Below are 19,672 nucleotides of genomic sequence, written 5' to 3' on the forward strand. Positions count from 1 at the left end.
ACATACTTGACTCTGACAGACTTTAACATCTATTTTAAGGAAAAAAAAAACTGAAAAAAAAAATAATGGCAAACCATTCAAGACCAGATGTAAATAAACACTCTTTCATTTTACAGTCGGAGATTGTGTGGATGTAAAGTGAAAGAGATTTGTAAGGGCTAAAGACCTGAAAAGGTGAACCATGAGCTGCTATTTCTTCCCTGCTGTGCTTTCTAGTCACATTGCCAGGCCAAGCTTGGAACAAAACTGTCAGTTTCTAGTCTTTTCTCTGAAAATGTGACTGCTTCATCAACCTACAGGAATGGTCTATAGGTTTCAAATTACAGAATATGTACACAGTCGATGCATATTATTTGCAGACTCTATATCTGTGAGTTTGCCTTGTTACTAAAATTTGTGACACGAAAATCAATGCAAGGCTTTCATGGTCATTCCAGACATGGGCAGAGCCCCCAAAAACTTGGGCCCAGCAAGCGTGCATACCTTTCCAGTTGAGGTCAAACAAGGCTAAGCTCTACCTTGTTTCAGCTCTCAGACTGTGAACAAGTGCCCTTTCACAGACTACAAATACACCATTTTTGTGCTTTCGGTGTGTGTGGGGAGGTGATTTCGCTATTTAAAATGGCCCCCATGAGGTGTTGTTTAGTTAAATAAGCTTAATAAATTTCACTCAGATATCAGTTATAGTGATGATGGCCCTGAGCTCAAAATTAATGAGTCAACAATACATAAATAAGGTATCTTTAACAGAAACACACATAAAACAAGGTTATATATTGATCGTTTGCCAAAAATGTTGAGTGCAGAGAGTCACAGGATCCAAACTCCCTATTTCCACCAGGAGGTATGGTTCAGTATTGTAAATCCACCCTCCCTCCCCTCTCCCTGGGGATTGGCCCGGGGACAAGGGGCTCCAGGACCCACTCCCGCTGGGTCAGGCATTTATTTGTAGGGCCCGAGCACGCGCCCTGAGCCAGGAGTGGGCGCCGTCGGCGCGATGCGCAGAGCGGCCGGCAGGTGGCGCCCAGCGGTGGGCTCCTTCTCCTCGTGGTCCCGGCCAGGTGGACCGGACGCGGCGGAGCTAACCAGAGCGGCAGTGCGGGCGGCCCCCGGGCCCCCACCCCTTCCACGCAGCGCTCGCTACGGGCGCGCAAGGGGAAGGCGCGGGCGGCGGGGCCAGCTGCGTCCCGGGCTCGGTCACCGCTGTCTGCGTGTCTGGAAGCACCGGGAGCGTCGCGGTGCGCAGTCCGAGGTCGGCCACCATGGAGGCGCAGGCACAAGGTGAGTGGTCGCCCATCGCCCTGAGGGTCGGGTCCTGGCGCGCAGAAAGGCGCTTTCACGGTACCAGGTAACTTTGCTCTCGGACAGATCGGTTGGGTGCCATCTGCACAGGTCCGCGACTCCGCTCCTACCCGCGCCTGCGGGATCATTCCTGCTCCCCAAACTCTGGATTTACTGTGAGGCTGGGGCCAGTGAAAGAGATGCTAAATGGAGAGGTCCCTCCGCTGAAAATGCGCCCACAGAGTGATCGATTTATTTTTCCTAGCCAGTCGCCCCCCACTCCCCCAATTCTCGCGGGTGCCCGAAGGACCTGTTGTGCTGGGTCCGGAATCCGAGAGGCGTTCCCGTAGCCCTCGGGGGAGCAGGGAGGGAGCGCGCCTCCTCTCGCTTGGAGCGGTGGGCTTGCGTCCTGCCCCAACTTCGGGCTGAGGGGCGCGCGCCGGGGTGGTGGCTCCTCTGAGACCCGGGTCTCCCGGCTGCGCCAGGAGCTTGCCGCGCGGGGACTTGCCTTGTGAGGCAGGAGAGCGTTACCCCGCCCGCTGATCTCGATCCGATAGATCCGCGTGTCCGAGTTGCCCGGGTCGGGGAGCGACCTCTGCCTCCCTGGGCGCGCGGGGTGCCTGGCCGCGGTCTGGCGGTCGCTCTCCCTGCCACCGGGGTCACCCGCTGAGAGGAGCCGGGGGCTGCGTCACCTAGGGCAGCCTGGTGCCTTGGGGTCACACTCGGACCAGGGGTAGAGAGCCCGTTTGGAACTGCGCGGGAATGGGAGTTCCTGGAGAAAAGAGCAAAGGAGCAGAGGTGGGCGGACTTGGAGCTCGAGGCGGGCAGGATGGACACTGACTGTGGAGTCTAATTGGGAACGACGCCAAGAAGGGATGGGATGCAGAGTTTAGGTCTCTTCAAGAGCTTTGAAAACAATCATTGCTACCTTTCTTCCACACTGCAGGAAAGTCTGTGCTGCTCATTAAAAAAAGGGGTGGGGGTAAGGAGAAGGAAAGGTTCAGGACCCTAAGCGCTTGCCCTAGTATGGGCAGAAGCGTTCTGGAAGAGAGCCACTTGGTGGGTGCAGGGGCCTGGAGCCACCCAACAGATTTGCTGCCAGCATTACAATTGTCTGAACAGTACGAACCATCCTGGTTTGTTCCATCCGCCAAGAGCCTGCCCATAAAGCTGCTGCTTCCAGTATTTTTCCCCCCATTATCTAAATTGGACAGGAGAATTCAACCAAGGGTGGGAGTTGTTTGTCAAATTCAAAAGCTGCGGTTGGGTTGGAGGCCTTGCTCCTGAAGTGAAGCAGGTGGGAACAACACTGGAGCTTTCCAGCGGGCCTTGCACATTAGAATTATTAGCAGTCTTAAATTCTGGCCGAGTCCAACTCTGTCAAATTGGAATCTTTGGGGCCTGGGTATGGGTGTATTTGAAAGCTTCCCATGTAATTCTGTTATTCACTGAGATTTGGAGAAAAACTACAGCAGGTAGGAAACATTCATCTGAATTCTGAAAGCTAGCTAATCTACAGGTTGGAAGCCCTGGTGTCATTGGTTTGCTTTACCTGTGAGATTTGCTGAAATATTCCAGTGCTTTCCTTTGCCAAGTACTGTGCTTGGGGAGCAAACACACACTTGATTTTTGCTTCATGAAATCAATAGTAGAGGAAGTGACCGACACTGTTTTGATAATTATTTGATAAATGAAATATAAAATTGCTGCCATGTTGATGATATAAAAGAGGGCCACAGAGCGCCAACCGAGAGCCTGAAAGTCTTTAGGCCTAGTAGGTGATCATCAAAATAGGAGAGATCTTTTATTGTGTCCCTGTTTCTTTTCTTTGTGCTTTACAGTTGCTGACTCACTTCCTTGCCACAGTCCCATGAGGTAGTTCTCATTCCCGTTCTCCAGAGAGGAGACCAACAGGGCCTGTAGATTCCTCGTAGCCTCAAGCAGGCTGCGAGCAGCAGTGTGTGCAGTGAGTGCCCCATTCCCACTCCAAGCCTGCTGCTTGTAGAGGAAAAATAAAACTGAAGTCCCCATTTGTCTCTCTCCCCTACCCTCTTTGCCACTCTTTCCTTCCCCTCAGGGGTGGGTAGGAAGCCCAAGTTAAAGGGCAGGGGAAGTTGCCCTGGGGAGATTTGGAAGTCGGGTGACTGTCAGCTAGGAGAAGAAAAGTGAACAGATTTAAGAAATGCTCAGGAAGAAAAAAAAAAAAAAAAAAGCAAGTGACTTGGAATGGATATGTAGGATGGTGGCATCCAGGATGACTCTAACTTCATACTTGTACAACCAGATGGATGACATTTGCCTCTTAAGTCCTCATTTCCCTAGTCCTTCCCGTTCAGGTCATTTAAGCAGCCCACGTATTAAGTTCTTTAAGGATACTTTTCACAAAATGTTTACAGTTTATGTTAATGGGAAAATCTTCTTTCCACTTGACACACGTTTCTAGCCAAATGAACTGCCTCTCAGATTTTAAGAGACTCCTATGGCTTCCTAAGTGCAAGTTTCTCATCAGCACAGTTTGTTTTAGAATTATCTAGAGTGGGGATGGCTTATCTTTTTGCCTCTTGATCTAGAAAGGAGCAAAACTCAGTGAGAGTAAGTAGACCCTGCCGGTGAGATCTTCCCTTGTGCTTTCCAGGAGACCACCAGGTGCTATCAGCATTTGTACACACAACTTAATAAATGCAGCGGCACGTTCTGGAAACTTTTACATAGGTGAAATTCTGCAAATATGTTCTTTGACTTTGTGAAACAATAGATTACTTCCAGGAAAACAAGAAGCCATTGTGAGAAATTGACAGAACCTGAAACATAGAGGTGGGATTATGCACAGAGTGATTCAGTGAGAAGAAACTGGAGAGCAGTGCGAAATGATAAGCCCCAAGGAGGCCAACACCCCAGTTACTTTCCTGGTACTAGAGAATTTTGCATTAAGAAAATTGACATATTAGAGACAGGCTTTGGTTAGGAATGTAGCGTTTTTGTGAAACATATGGCAGTCCTTTGAAATAAAAATTCCTGATCTTTTTAAACTACAGTTCAATATTTCATTAATCTAAGAAGTAACTTTGTTTTTGTCTTTCCTAGTGTCTGTAAGGTTAAAAAGAGAATTTTCTTTCCACTTAACATTTGTATATATTTAGGTAGATGACTGTATTCGCTTCTGATGACTGCTGTAGCAAATCTCCCCGTTCTGAAGGCTGAAAGTCCAAAATCACTCTCACTGGACCACAATTAAAATGTCAGCAGGGCTTTACTCCCCTGGAGCCTCTAAAAATTGATTACTTGCCTCTTCCAGCTTCTGGTGGCTGCTGGCATTCTTTGGCCACATCACTGCAATCTGCCTTGGGGGGTCACATCGCCTTCTCTCCTGTTGTCGGATCTCCCTCTGTCTTTTATAGGAATGCTTGTGATTTCATTTAGAGCTCACCTGCATAGTCCAGGATACTGTCCACACCCCAGGATCCTTAGGTAGCCACATCTGCAAAGACTCCTTTCCCATATAAAGTAACATTTACAGGTGCCCAGGATCAGGACCTGACACTTTGGGGGGTCATTATTCAGCCTACTACAGTAACTATTTTTTATATTCAGACAGTCTACTCAGTAGGATTCTCAGAAATCTGTGAATGACATAAAGTTATAAACGTCAGACTAATTTTACCTGTTTTCTAATTCCATTAAAGCGAAAATGTCATATATAACTTACATTATCATTATACTTGGCTCACAGGACATTTATTTATACTCCTCTTGCAGTTTATACATGTATAAAAAACACAGCAAGATTATGTAAATTAGCAAGAGATGAAAGAAAATAAATAAGGATAAGAACAGAAAATGAAGCAAGGAATGAAGCTGTAAAAAAAGGAATACAATTATATCCTCTTTCTTAATACTGCATGGAAAACAAAGTCTTGCTTTGTAAACAAAGTATGTTATTTTGTTAGAAAAGAATAAAATAATCCCTCATCTCCATGCCAAATAGCAACAGGTTAAGTCTTTTATATTGTAGGGATCAGATTACTCAAGGAAAAAAATTGTTTTATATATTTCAGAAAATATAAACCTCTAACATGGGAGGTAGGTGTTATATATTTTGATTTATGATTTTTAAAAATATTGAGTGTTCTTACTGCCTTCAAAGCTACCTCCTATAGTTTTATTTTCCCTCTAAATAAAAGTTTTAATTTTTTTTTAACATGTATTCATTGTTGAGAGACAGAGTGCGAGCACGGGAGGGTCAGAGAGAGAGGGAGACACAGAAGCTGAAGCAGACTCCAGGCTCTGAGTTGTCAGCACAGAGCCTGACACTGGGCTAGAACCCACGAACTATGAGATCATGACCTGAGCTGAAGTCAGACGTTCAACCAATTGAGCTACCCAGGAGCCCCTAAAAGTTTTAAAATAGGTAGTGTTGTATTCATTATTAAAGTCAGTCATTTGCAGCAAATCTTATACTTATTTTAATTAAAATTCTTATAAAATTTAATCATACAAATGATAGATATTATGGTATTAGATATTGTTTTGAATTGTCTGCCCTACTATACCTCGTTTTCTTAATTTTTTGGGTAGGCAGAATCTGAGAAGTTGCTTCAAAAAGCTCAAAAGCAAGAGCGTCCATTTCTGTGGCCTGTGACAAGATCTGGTACTTAGTGAGATACAGTAAATAATAAATAAGTGCTTTGGAAAATATTGATTTATTAAATAAATATTTCAACAAGTATTTATAGATTGCTTTAGTAATAGCAAATACTCGACCAGCACTTACTACTGAGAGGCAACAGGGAATAGTGGTTAAGATTCCTTGATTTAAGAATCAAAGTGCCTGAATTTTAATTCTGTCATTGTCACTTACCATTAATATGACCCTGAACAAATTATTTGGTCTCTTTGGGCCTTGATGTTCCCATACATAAAGTTCCCATACATAAAGAATAATAATAGTACCTATATTGTAGAATTGTATTGACGATTTAAGGAGTTAATACTTGCAAAATACTTAAAACAGTTCCTGGCCCATGATAAATACTATATAAATGTTTGCTGTTGCTTTTAGTAGCATATGCTAAGTACTTTGCATGCGTTATCTTCTTGAATTCTTAACAATAACACTATGAGATAGACACCATTACTTTTAAGTCACCTTATAGACAGAAACTAAAGATCAGAAAAATTAGGTGTGGAAGGAGGAACTTAACTCCAGGTCTGTCTGACTCCGGATGAGCTTTGTACACACTGTCCCCACAGTATGTGCTGGTCAACATATGCCAGCGGAAGACAGAGATGAAATCGACATGAGACATCTTTCCAGGGAGGGTAGCAAAGGAGAGTCATCCCCTTGGGTAATGCACTGAGAACTGATGAAATTACATATTTCCACCCCAATGGGATTTTTTGAATACTAGACTGCCCATTAGAACTAATTCACAGTGAGGATGACAATAACAATAATATTTTAGTGTTTTTTTTTAATGTCAGTTGCCATGTTATACACTAAAAACATTATGCTATTTAATAAATAAAGCAAAGTCATGATGAAGGTGATGTTATTTTCGTTTTACAAATGAGGATACTGAATGACAGAATAGTTACTCAACTTTCTCTCCAACTCCCACAGCTTGGATATATTGGAGCCTGGATTTGAAATCCGGAAGTTTGACTTTATGCATTGGGATTTTTAATTACGGTTCTGTACCGTCTCCTTAAATTGATATGCATACGCAATCAGTGTGCAGAGTTACATATAATAGACTTTGCTTTGTAGTCATTCAGTCAAGGCATTTTAGATGGGCAGGGATCTCACTGCCCATCCCACATCTGGGCAGGGTCTAGGTCTGAAAGAATATGATCAGAATTCCTGAGGTCTGTAAGAATAAGCTCCATAATATGACAAGCTGGGGTGGCGGGTGGGGGGGGGGGGGTGGTGTGCTCAAGTATCAATAGCTTGCCGTTTTAGTTCTGTTTTCGAGATGAAGAATTCTGTCAGTTACAAGACATGTGATTCTTAGAACCAGTATAGAATTTTATTACTAGCTGCAAGGAAAAGCCAGTTCAAATGTGGAATGGTTCAAATATGTAATTGCACTTGCTGTTCATTCGTATCAGTAATCTCAGGATGTTAGAATAAATAAAAGACATTAGAATCTGCATGCTCATTTCCAGAAAGTAAGACCTGTACTCTTTAGATGCTGGCTAAAAGGACTAATCTCAACGAGTGCCCAAAAAGGAAAGATTTTCATAGTCTCATGAATATTATAATTACTTGTTAACATGAATACCTTTTATTTATTTAGCTATCTCCCAAGCATATTAGCACAATACCTACTTTAAGAAAAGATGGATAGTGAGAGGATTTGTCCTTAAGCTCTGTAGCAATTTCTGTGTTAAAGTTTTGTGCTCTAAAACAGCAAAGAAAAGAGGGCATCCATCCACCTCCACCATCGCCCTGGCTTGCTCTCCACGTATGCAGACATTTGCTACGACTGTAGGTCTGGATTATACTCAACACTTTGAAGCCACCTCTTAAATTTCCTGAGGCAGGACGCAGTAAAGAACATAGAAGGGATGGTGGCAAACTGTGGATTTTCAAGCCTGTCATTTTACCTTTTGTTGGATGTTTAAGAAAGGCAGTGTAATTTATTTAAAATATATGTATTAAAATTAAGAATCATCCTTAATGCACCAGGGAAGGCAGCAGAACATTTTAAATGAATTTGAGTTGGCAAAAAGAAAGCTTTGGGGTCCTCAAGGAAAGGTAAATTTTAAATAGTTTCTCACAGCATGAGTCCTTTATAAGGGTTACATTTTGATACAGAGGAAGTGAAATTCCCAAAATACAGCCACAAATCTTCAAGAATACCCCTTCATCACCAACACATTGCTTCCTTCTCAAAAGACAAAAATCTGGCACTTTGCTGTTTGTGCTACAGCCAAATAATGTACCACGCACTGAAAATATATGTGTATGTTACACCTCATTTCCAAACTTCCCTATGGTTATTTGTACCTTACACATTGCATCTTCCCTGATGTGTCTGTAAAAGATAAAATCCTCCAACCCCCTTGCAAATTGCAAAATGCGTTTTTCTTATAATTAGACATTTCTTTCATCAATCACTAACAAGCACCTTGTGAAAGATCCTGGAAGTGGAATGGATTCATTCAAAAGAAAAAGACAGCTTGGGTGGTGGGAAGGGATTTCTTCAGATCTCTTGATTTCAGAGTCTCTAGCTGTCAGGTATTTGTTTTTTATCTGATTCCCCCCCCCCCCCCGCACACAAATGAGCTGAGAGTAGCAAATAATGAAGCTGAAAAGAAAATTGTCTATATTTGCCAACATTTTAACTTCCAAGATGGGTTCCCTTACTTAAGAGAGTTAGGGCAGGCCAGCAAGAAAGTGCAGTACTTGGCCCCTGGTAGTTCACTCTTGATACCCCAGGGCCTGACTTGAACATTTCAAGGTATCCATGCTTCCTGCAAAAGATTGGAAGGCTCTTACACGTACTCATCGATTTCTCGTATTTTCCCCAGTCCAGGAAGCGCGTTTCTGGCAAGGAAAATATCTGTCTACTGTGGGCCTACTGTGTATCAGGCAGGGTGCCAGCCATTTCTGACACGCTCCATCAGCTTCCCGTGGCCCACTCTCAACCACACTGTCCCTAAGAGAAAGAAACATATTCTGAGGATTCGGACTTGCATTTTTTCCACTGTGACGGTTTAGCAAATGTGTGGAAATAACACACATTCAGAAATTTCTCGAAATGTGATCTTACTATTTTGAAAAATGTGAGTGCAGAAGATGTGAGGGGAGTTCCAGAAGGTAGGTGGTTACTTCCTGGCAGTACTATACACATACACTTTACAGACTCTCCTGCACCCTGGAGAGAGCTGAGCCCCTCTTGCCAGAAATTGCATTGATATCCACAAGAGAGGAAGGCCTTGTACTTACAAATAAACGATCTAATACATTTGAAAAGCAAGTATTGCATAGGAAAAAAAGGTGGGGGGGGAGATGGATTAGGTAACAGTAAACAGATGCAAAACAGACATCTGGAAGAGATTCAAATATACATTTGAAAAGTACTGGAGGGGTGCCTCGGTGGCTCAGTGGGTTAAGCAGCTGACTTCAGCTCAGGTGATGATCTCATGGCTGGTGGGTTCCAGCCCTTTTTTGGGGTCTGTGCTGACAGCTCAGAGTCTAGAACCTGCTTCAGGTTCTGTGTTCTCTCTCTGCCCATCCCCTGCTTGCACTCTTTCTCTCTCTCTCTCTCTCTCTCTCTCTCTCAAAAATAAATAAACATTAAAAGAAAAAAAAAGTATCGGAGTATACTTTTAAAAGCATTGCCTGACTCTCCCCTACTTAGATTCTTTGAGTTATGGATGCAGGGCTGTTGAGCACAACCGTCAAGAAAGAATTCTTGAGTTTTATGAATTTTATGATGCAAAAGGTGCTTTTATTATAGCACAGAGACAGGACGTGGGCAGAAAGAGCTGCACTGTGATTATGAGGAGTGACTGATTATAGACTTTAAAGTTTGGTGGGGGCTAGAGATAACATAAATCTCTAAAGGGATTTCTACATATTAAGGAAGAGTTATAAGACCCTGGAGGTCTGGCTTTTGTCAAGATAAGGTTGTTTTTAGTCCCTAGCAAAACATCTACATTAAGGCTGCCATGAATTCCTTGACAAATGTCACCCTCTGCATGTCTCAGGTATTTATCAATGGGCTGCAAGTTGTAAGGAAATTTAACTTTGGCTACATTTCTCTTGTCTTTGTTCTCCTCATCAATTATGTTCTGGGGTCGCTGCCTTCCTTCATTAAGAGTTCTGAGCACATAGATCAGTGGTATCCAGCTCGACCATTTTATATCCTAATGGCTCAAATCTTACAATTGGGTACAGATATAACTTTTTTTTTTTTTTTTGAGAGAGAGAGAGAGAGAGAGGGCACAAGTGAGACAGAGGGCAGAGACAGGGAGGGAGTGAAAGGGAGAGAATCCCTTGAGGGACAGAGAGAGAGAAGTGGGGCTCACCTGATGGTGGAGCTCGAGCTCACCCGAAGTGGGACCTGAACTCACGAACCATGAGATCATGACCTGAGCCCTGAGCTGAAGTCAGATGCTTAACAACTGAGCCACCCAGGCACCCACAGTTACAGATAAAACATTTGATGGCCTTTACTAGTGAAGGGTATTATAAACCAAATTCAACTGAGTAAATTTAAAGCTCTAATTGTCTATTTTCACCAATTTATGAATTGGGCAGTGATGGGGTTTGGGGGTGATGGTGGTTCGGAGCTAACAGCCAAGAAAGAATTCTTGAGGACGTCTTTGGTGCAAAAAGGTGATTTTATTAAAGCATGGGGACAGGACCAGTGGGCAGAAAGAGTTGCACTGGGGTTGTGAAGAGTGACTGGCTATATACCTTGGACATGGGGGAGGTAAAGTCAAAAGGGAAATTTCCAAAGAGATTTTCATATGCTAAAATTCTCACAGATTACTAGAGACCTAGCTATTGTCAAGCTAAGGTTGTTTTTCCCTCTAGCAAAGCATTAACATTAAGACACTGGAGAGTTTCTGGACCTTAGGCTATTGATAAAAGTGCCTTTTTTTTTATAATTGTACTAAGATATTTGTAAACTGGTAGAGGCTCTTGACAGTTTATCTGTTTTTTGTCCTTTCCTCTGTTCTGGAGCAGCCAGGAGTGTCTGAGGAATGTCACACCCCCCCCACCTTTGGGGTGTGCTAGCTTGTGCTTTGCCCTCGGCTTGCCTTATGCTCCCTCATCAGGCAGCATCCCATATAGCAAGTAGAGAGAGGCTCTGAGGAGCTGTATAAAATGGAAGGCTTTTAGAGACAGAAGGGGATGGGAGGTAAAAAGGAAATTTCTGGGGAAAAAAAGTGAATTGTTCCAGCTGAAGTCACCTTCTCCATCTATGGGGGATGGAAGAGGTCCATCAGGAAGATTCCCTCACTAGTGCTGACCTGCAATTCCAGACTAACTGGTTGAGAGTTACATTGCAGGAAGAGGCTGAAACTATAGCTAGGTTAGGTATTAAATCTTGATTTGCTTATGTGAAGCTTAGCAAAAGGGACTTCATCTGGGCATGTTGTCTCTTTCTCTCTCTCTTTTTTAACAAAGGTAAAAACCCCATGTGTATTTAGCTTCATCTCACATTTCGTGAACTTAGAGTGAAATATGTTTGTTTGCAGTCACCAGGAAATTTACCACATATACAGGTACAAAGACTACCTCCCTGTGGACATTTGACCTCAGGAAAAGAAAGAACTTGGTACCAGTGTTTTGTTTGATTCATGAGGGGCTCAGTGCCCTCTCCTCTCCAATGATGTCCTGTGCCTGTGCCATAGGCAGAGTTGGCCTATGTCCTTCTCAGAATTTTTTTTAATGTTTGTTTATTTATTTTGAGAGAGAGAGAAAGAGAGAGAAAGAGAGAGGGAGGGAGGGAGGGAGGGAGAGAGAGAGGCAGAGAGAGAATCCCAAGCAGGCTACATACTGTAAGTGCAGAGCCCTATGCAGGGCTCAATCTCACCGTTCATGAGTTCATGACCCCAAATCAGGAATTGGGTGCTCAACCAACTGAACCACCCAGGAGCCCCTGTCCTTCTCGGATTTTTTTTCTTGTTCTACTTATCCCTTTTCCAAGGCTAAGCGAAAAGAAACATTTTAGATTAACGTAACAGGACCTGTTATATATGGTGGAGGCATAATGGGCCATCCCATACTAGCTTTGAATTTGGTTCCAGTTGATTTGAGGAAAGAGAAAAATAGCGCTCTCTCTTAAAAACAAAAATTAGTTATCAGTTCTCAGTCCACATCTTAGTTGACCTGCACTCCTTAGCATAGTTGCTCACTACTTCTCCTTGAAGCACTTTGTTCTCTTGATTTCCAGGGCATTGACCTCTTCCCCCCTCCCCTCCTTCTTCACAAGCCTTGTCTCAATCTGCTTTCTATCTGCACTCCCTTTCTTGGGGAGCTCCTCAGGACTCATGCTTTTAAATTCCATCCAGATACTAATTCCCAAATTTCAGATTCCCCTCAATTTGAGACTACCCATTTGATACATGTGCATGAATATGTAATAAGTATCTTGATTTAACATTGCTAACATTGAACTTCTGATCTCTTTCCTCTAAAATATTCCTAGTTCTCCCAGAGTTATCTATCCCCTTGTCAGTTAACAACAACCCTATTTCAAATGCTGAAGCCCAAACCCTGAGAGGTTTTTCTTTTGGGGGGGCTTCCCTTAAATACCCCCATCTCCAGTCAGTCATGCCAGCTCCACTTCCAAAAGATACCTACAGTCGAACAACTTCCCATGCGTCTGTTGACAGTGCCTTGGTCCAGCCACCATCAGCTCTTACCTGGTTTATGCAAGGGTTTCCTAGCTGGTTCCCCTGCTTTGGTGCTGGCCTATCTTCAGTCTGTTCCCAACATGGTAACCAGAGTGATCCTCTCAAAACATGTAGTACCATGCCACTTCTCCCTTCAAAACCCTGAAGCAACTCCTCATTTCACCCAGAATAAAGGGCAGAGTCCTTACATTGACTGGAAGGATGCTGTGGGATCTATGTTCCCCTTCTCCCCTGTTATGTCCCTGACTGAACGTCTCATTGCCCTCTTGTTATTTCCCTTTGCTTCATCTTCAGCACCTTTTAATTGACTAATCCCTCTGCCTCAAAAACTCTTTCTCAGGTACTTTCCTGGCTTGTGTCCTCATCCTCTTGCCAGCCAGTGTTACCCTGAAGCCTGGCAACCAGACCCCTATGGTCAAGAGACGATTCTCCATAGATCTCTCAAGTTTCTGCACAACTGGTCCTCTGAGCCAAGGCCTTCACAGCTAATTTTCTCTGCCCTATCTTTTCAGCGATGTTTTGCATAGCAGGCAGCCTTGGGAAGTAGAGACTGTCTCCCTCTGGGGCAGATTGATTTACTGTCCAGGATGATAAAGACCAAGTGTCCCTCTGGACCAGGTGTCGGCAGATTTGCTGGCAGCCACCATGTAAAATTGGGGCTTCCTAATCTCAGTGTTACTTTCCTGAAACACACCCCACTGTTTCAACAGGCAACACCTGACCCTCATCATATCCCCCTGTTGGAATTAGGGCTCAAGGGACTGATGCAATGATGTTACTATGGCTACTGCCATTGCTGTGAGTATTTGTCTTTTTTTTCTGTAATCCAGGCATCTTGTGTCTTCTGCCAACATCTGTGAAACTGGCAGGCTAATTTGCTTGCTTGCAAGTAGGGTAAAATCTGAACCTTTCCCAATTCTTGACCCTTCCTGAGCCATTGATTTTAGAGGGCCCCGTTTTAGCCTTCATCTGTCCGAGCCATGTTGAGAATGTCTACAGACCCACCTAGAAACTGTGCCTCCTCTTCTAGACCATGCTCTGGATACCAGAATTCTCTGCCCCCAAAGCCCTCACTGTGTCATCAGACTTGGACGTGCCTTGTATGGGCAGACCGTGCTGCCAGTATGTATGTCCCTCATCCTGAGGGATGGAGAACTGGCTGTTGTGGGAGGAAGCAGGTGAGTAGCTTGGACATGCAGGCTAGGCTACAGGTTCTTGAAGTGTGATCCCTTGACCAGCACCAGCAGTTTTACCTGGGAATTTGTAAGAAATGCGAATTCCCACCCTAGACCTACTAAATTAGAAACTTGGTGGGTAGGGCATCTGTGTTTTCTCATACCCTTCAGATGATTCTGTTGCACACTACTTTTTAACTCACTGCTGTTGTTAACTCACTGGAAGAGGTTGTCCACATGCGTGTGCATAAAGCCCCTGTTGGTGCTTGTGATGGACAGACGCTCATGTGACCCTGGGGATTTCTGACTTCTGGTATTCACACCCTTGTATAATCCCTCCCCCTTGGTTTTGGACAGGATCTGTGACTTCCTCCTTTTTTTTTTTTAAGTTTATTTACTTAGAGAGAGAGCATGTGAGTATGGGCACGAGCTGGGGAGGGGCAGAGAGAGGGACAGAGAGAATCCCAAACAGGCTCCTGTGCAGTCAGCACAGAGTCCAATGCAGGGCTTGAACCCACGAACCATGAGGTCATGACCTGAGCCAAAATCAAAAGTTGGACGCTTAACCGGCTGAGCCACTCAGGCACCCCAACTTGCTCCTGCCCAATAGAATATGACAGCCATGATGGGATGTTACTCCCTTGATTATGTTCTCTTAGCCGACTGGAGGCAAGACTCTTCTTGCAGGTGGATGAAACAAGTAGCCATGTATTAAGCTGCTGTTCCTTGAACCATGTTTGCTCTGATTTCAATGTGGAAAGTTTCCAGTCAAGTTAGGTATTTTTATTTTCAAATGTAAATTCCTAAAATTTTACTCTGGATGCCGGTACTTCGCATTTAGTCAGTGACTAATATACTCATATAAGCTATTTCTCTAGGCTGAAGAGAAGACTGTGGTCATGTAGGGGAAGCCAGAAGGAGTACACTAGATGAAAGGAAATGAGAGTTCTGCCGCCTAATGGGGACTCTAGGCTGGTGGTAGGGAGCTTGGACGTAGTCACAAAGTTCAGTCACTAAGAAGTTCAGTCACTTCTTCGGTATGTGGACTTCACCTTACTCACATCTCAGTTAGCTAGCTCATCTACAAAGCAAGGGAAAGTGGTGGTTGCCCGGTGGGTTTTGTGACGACTGAGTGAGACAATGCATGTGAAGTGCTTATAACCACATTTGGGTACTGTTATGACAAGGTGAGATTCATTTATTAATTTCTCCTGAAATCTGCATCGAGCACCCTGCGTGCTGGCTGAGGTGGCAGGGAAACAGGTGAATGAGCCAAAGTCCTTCCTCTGTGAGCTTACCGCCGTGTTTTTGTATAGCAGTTAGGTGTCGGGCTACTATTTTTCTTTTGTGTTTATTTTTTTATTTTTGAGAGAGAGAGAGGACGTATGCACGCGCACACATGTGTGAGCTGGGGAGGAATAAAAAGAGAGGGGGACAGGGGATCCCAAGCAGGCTCTATGCTGACAGCAGAGAGCCAGATGCCAAACTCACAAACCCTGAGATCCAGCCCTGAGCTGAAGTCAGATGTTTAACCTATGGAACCACCCAGGCACTCCCAAGCTACTCTCTTTAATGCTTTCTTTTATCAGAAAATTCTTTGGATTTCGTATACCACCTACCGCAGAGTTAATAATAGCTTGCTGGAGCTAAGGAAAGATGAGTAGGTTGAAGATAGAAATAAATATATAAATTAATATAATTTGGACGTCTAGCCCACATGCAAATTTGTTTTCTGAAGCATAAATTTTACCTACTAGAGAGCACTGAAAGAGGGTAAATACTTTAAATGGTTGCTCTTTTGGTCTATCTTTATTTACTTGGACGAAAGCTTAAAGATGTGAATAGCAGACATGCAAAGCAACGTTCGTTGTTTGGACACATTCTGAAGATGCACAGGTTAAATTTTTTGTTTACGTTTCCATTGATTCTCTGATCATAATTTAATATTTATCTTAATAAATAGGATAGCAGATCTTATTTCTGGTCTCTTGGAACTTGGAGGCTGAATATTACAGTGCAGCTGTGCTGAAGGACTGCAAAGCCAAGGGAGCTAGGTGTGCGTTCTTGATGGCCGGACTTTGAAAACCCTCGTGTCTGTTGCTTAGCAGCATGTTTGAGATTTCTCCATATTCTGAACAGCTTCTAGTGACAACTGTAGATTTCTGTTTTTGCCGTTTTAAACGTCAAAAAAGGGCGCCTGGGTGGCTCAGTTGGTTAAGCAACTGACTTCGGCTCAGTTCGTGATCTCAGGCTCATGAGTTTGAGCCCCTCGTCAGGCTCTGTGCTGACGGCTCAGAGCCTGGAGCCTGCTTCGGATTCGGTGTCTCTCCCTCTCTCTGTCCCTCCCCTGCTCGTGCTCTGTCTCTCCCTCCTTCAAAAATAAATAAACATTAAAAAAATTAAATGTTAAAAAAAACAAGGCACAAATGAAAACTTTTAGTATGTATGAGTATACACACACACATAACACATGCACATTACACTTATACATGTGACCATCATTAACTGTTCCCTTTATTCTGGCTTATTTTTCTTCATAGTACTGTGGCATTTTATATTATGCATAATTATTTGCTTTCTTTTTGCTAGTGAGCATTAAGCTCCTTGAGGTCAGGGACTTTGGCTGTTGTCTTTATAGCTGTATTACCACTGTCTGGAAAGTGACTGATTAGCACTATGTACATACTTAAGGGGAAATGATGAATGAATAGTATTGGCTAAATGCCATCATATGTGACCCTCGAAGGGTGTAATGGGGGGGAGGGGTAAACATTTCACCTTTTATAAGAAATTAATGTGTTTTTAAAAGTTGTATTATAACTTCTCATGAAAGCTCCCCCAATTAAAGAAGTACTATAATGCTAGTAAGAGCTCTCTGTACTGCTCCACTGTTATTTAGTGTCATTACTGATGTTGAAATCTTAGAGATGATATCAAGGTTAGGAGCTGGGCTTTGTCAGCGTAAATATAGAGGCTGGGATACAACTAAGTTGCTGTTCTTAAGAAAAGGGGAGTGAGGGGGGTCTGGAGAGGGTTGGGGGAACAATGGGAAGTGGGGAGGAAAGGGCCCACAGACACTGAGTCCTGGAGGGACAAAAAAAGAGAATGTGAGAGAGAATGAGATGCTTAGGAGCTGAGGGGGAGAAACTTAGGACAAGAGATGTTTCTAATAATATTTTCCCAGGAAAAGCTCTAAATCACCTCCTAGCTTCCCCCTGTGATATCTTTAGTCAATTCTGTATTGCTCATTCAAATTTTCAGTGGGAATAGAGTTTTGTTGTGGGACAGCTCAAAAGAAAAGACACCTGAAGTATATTTTACAAAGAAATAGGTATTCTGTTTCTCCCAGCCTCTATTGAACAAATATGGAGCCAACACTGAGACTCTCAGCGTGAGGTGTGCAGATGAACGGTGTGCTTTGGGTGCCCACGTTTTCCTGGCTGTCCTGGTGTGCCTGTTCCAACAGGGTGGAGGAAGGATGACAAGAGCTTCAGCCCAATCCTCTGGGGCATGGTTGGCCTAAGCAACCAATTTTCAGTGCAGCTGAAAATCTTGGGTCAGCAGTACCTGTTGAAATTATTTTAACTGGACAGATGAAGGTCTCCTTTGCCGAAATAGCAGCAACAATAGTTTGGTGACATTTTCTTCTATAATGTACATGTGACCTGCACTACTTAGCTAATTTATAAAGATTTATGAGAAAATATGTCTGCATTCTTGTGTTGCTCAAAAGCATTATTCTGCAGGCTGTAAGTAGTTATTGAATGAAACTTGAAAAATGCTTATTTCCTTCCCTGAATGTGCTATTTCCCCCCAAAGACCTCATTGATAGCCTGCGAGGGTTTGAAATATTGATGACTGTGAATCCATTCATCTCCAAATTTCACTGGCCTTTCAGTAGAGTATATTTTTAGCTTTGTTGAGAATTTAGGGCAGAGGAAATCTATAGAAATATCGGGATATGTGGGTATTCTGTCAGTTTCATAGAACTAAAGATGGATTCTGTTAGATGAATATTTGAGTCATCATTAGCCTTACACTAATAAAGTGGGGTAGCTCACTTTGAAGTAAGGTGCCAGGAAATTACTGAGTAATTTAAAAACTTATCCTTCTTATAAAATCTGATCTGAATACAAATGGATATGATACTTCTGATAACTAATCGTTTGTTTAGGTCCTATGTAAATACTGTCAATGTGCTATTGAAATATTTCTGACATCCCAGCAGGCAGGGTAAGGGTTGCTACAAATACATTAGCTTTCTGAGCCATGAGACATATTCATCGGTGTATTGGTGGAGTGCTGTCTTGACCAGACGATGGCTAGCTCAACATTAGACATTTTCCACGGACTTCCCGCTCTCCACTTTCCCACGTGAGAGTGTCCGCTCCTCCAGTGCTCTTTCCCTCCTTTTGAACTGTCAGATCCTCTCCACTGATGAACTCCTGGTTTTCCCTGTGCAAATAGTCCCCTTCTTCTCCACCTCCACAGCATTTTGAGTAAGACACAGTCTTATGTCCTTAAGGAGCAGCATCATAATTGAGGGTTCCAGGAACTTTCGTGCAATCTCATTTTGTAGATGAAAGCGCTCTGAGAGATTAGGGGTGCTTAATCTAAGCGCCCTTAAACTAGCCTAGGCTAGTTTCTTATAAGTGGGAGAACCAGAACAAGAACGTGGATTTTCTGTGACTCCCTCTCTGCACCACACAGCCTTCCACCATCTGTAGCGCACTGTGGTGATTTGTTCCTCTGTCTCCCTCTCTCTGTGCTCCTCCCCTGCTCACACTCTGTCTCTCCCTCTCTCAAAAATAAATAAACATTTAAGAAATAAATAAATAAAATATCTTTTTGGGGCATTGTTCTAGGCTCCAGGAAAACCTGAGCAAAAAAAATGAAAATTTCTGCCCTCAGGAAGTCCATATTCCTGGGAAGGGGCAAATAATAAACAACACAAATTAATAGAAGATGTAGTGTCCTGGAGGTTGGTAAATGCTAAGGAAAACAATAAATTGATGAAGGGGGGCTGTGAAGTGTGAGGGTGAGTGGGGCGGTGGTTGTAGGTCATTCTCTGGGATAGATACTCTGCACAAAGATGCTAGGGTTAACTGAACTAACTTTCCAGCAGAGAGAGCTGGCTTTCTGAGTACCTTGAGGAGGCACAAAGGCCAGCGATTTGTGTTGGGGCATCGCCAGGACTCCCACTGGTGACCCTGGCAGATAATTGCTGAACTTGTAATTGCTGTGTCCAGAACTCCATGACTCCTGAAGGGAAACCTGCAGCCCCCACATTACTTGATCGGATTTTGTGTTTCTTTGGCTCTCACAAAAACAGAAAGGTTACTTTCCACCTACCTGTAGAGACCTTTGATGTTACCCCCAATTCCTTCATATTCTTCAGACCACTCCATCTTAAGAGACATGTCTGACGGAATTCCAGGCATCCCTCATGGTTTTGTCCCACAGTTTGGACACAACTTCCACAGTCACCTTCCGGATCGATTTGAGCTCCCCAGGAGACAGTGCAATTCCAGCGGAAGAACACTGTGTGCCAGCTCTCTCTTGTTTGTCGTTATCATCGCCTGCTGTAGAGCCACCCAAGCAGAAGCTCACCGCGTATTATCCAAGGCGGTGCAGCACAGCCAGAGACACAGGGTTTTCCCCCTCTGCCGCTTGGTCTCCTGCTCAGAGACTGGACTCCTTCAGTGTGAACAGAAATTACAGTCACCCCCGCGGGCCTCCAAGCGTTTGGTCAACTAACACTATACGAATGCAAGTTTTCCTTCAGAGTAGTAGGTGAATACTTATTTGAAAAATCATTTAAAGCATTTTACAAGCATATC

The 19,672-nt window shown here is 43.6% G+C and overlaps 1 protein-coding gene across 6 annotated transcripts in view; it reads left to right on the top strand.

Moving 5' to 3' along the window:
• The first annotated feature begins 1,023 nt into the window (after nucleotides 1-1,023).
• Nucleotides 1,024-19,672, top strand: part of TPD52L1 (TPD52 like 1) — a 100,003-nt gene continuing 81,354 nt past the window's right edge. For 2 of the 6 annotated variants that reach the window (XM_060616568.2, XM_060616569.2), the window contains exon 1: nucleotides 1,032-1,281. In XM_060616568.2, the coding sequence (XP_060472551.1) occupies nucleotides 1,263-1,281 (19 nt within the window). In that variant the 5' untranslated portion in view covers nucleotides 1,032-1,262. Of the gene's footprint in view, nucleotides 1,282-19,672 lie in introns of all 6 variants that reach the window. The other 4 variants (XM_060616565.2, XM_060616563.2, XM_060616564.2 and 1 more) reach the window with 4 other exon arrangements.

The sequence above is a fragment of the Panthera onca genome, chromosome B2 (assembly GCF_046562875.1).
Source record: "Panthera onca isolate mPanOnc1 chromosome B2, mPanOnc1 haplotype 2, whole genome shotgun sequence".
Taxonomy (NCBI): Eukaryota; Metazoa; Chordata; class Mammalia; order Carnivora; family Felidae; genus Panthera; species Panthera onca.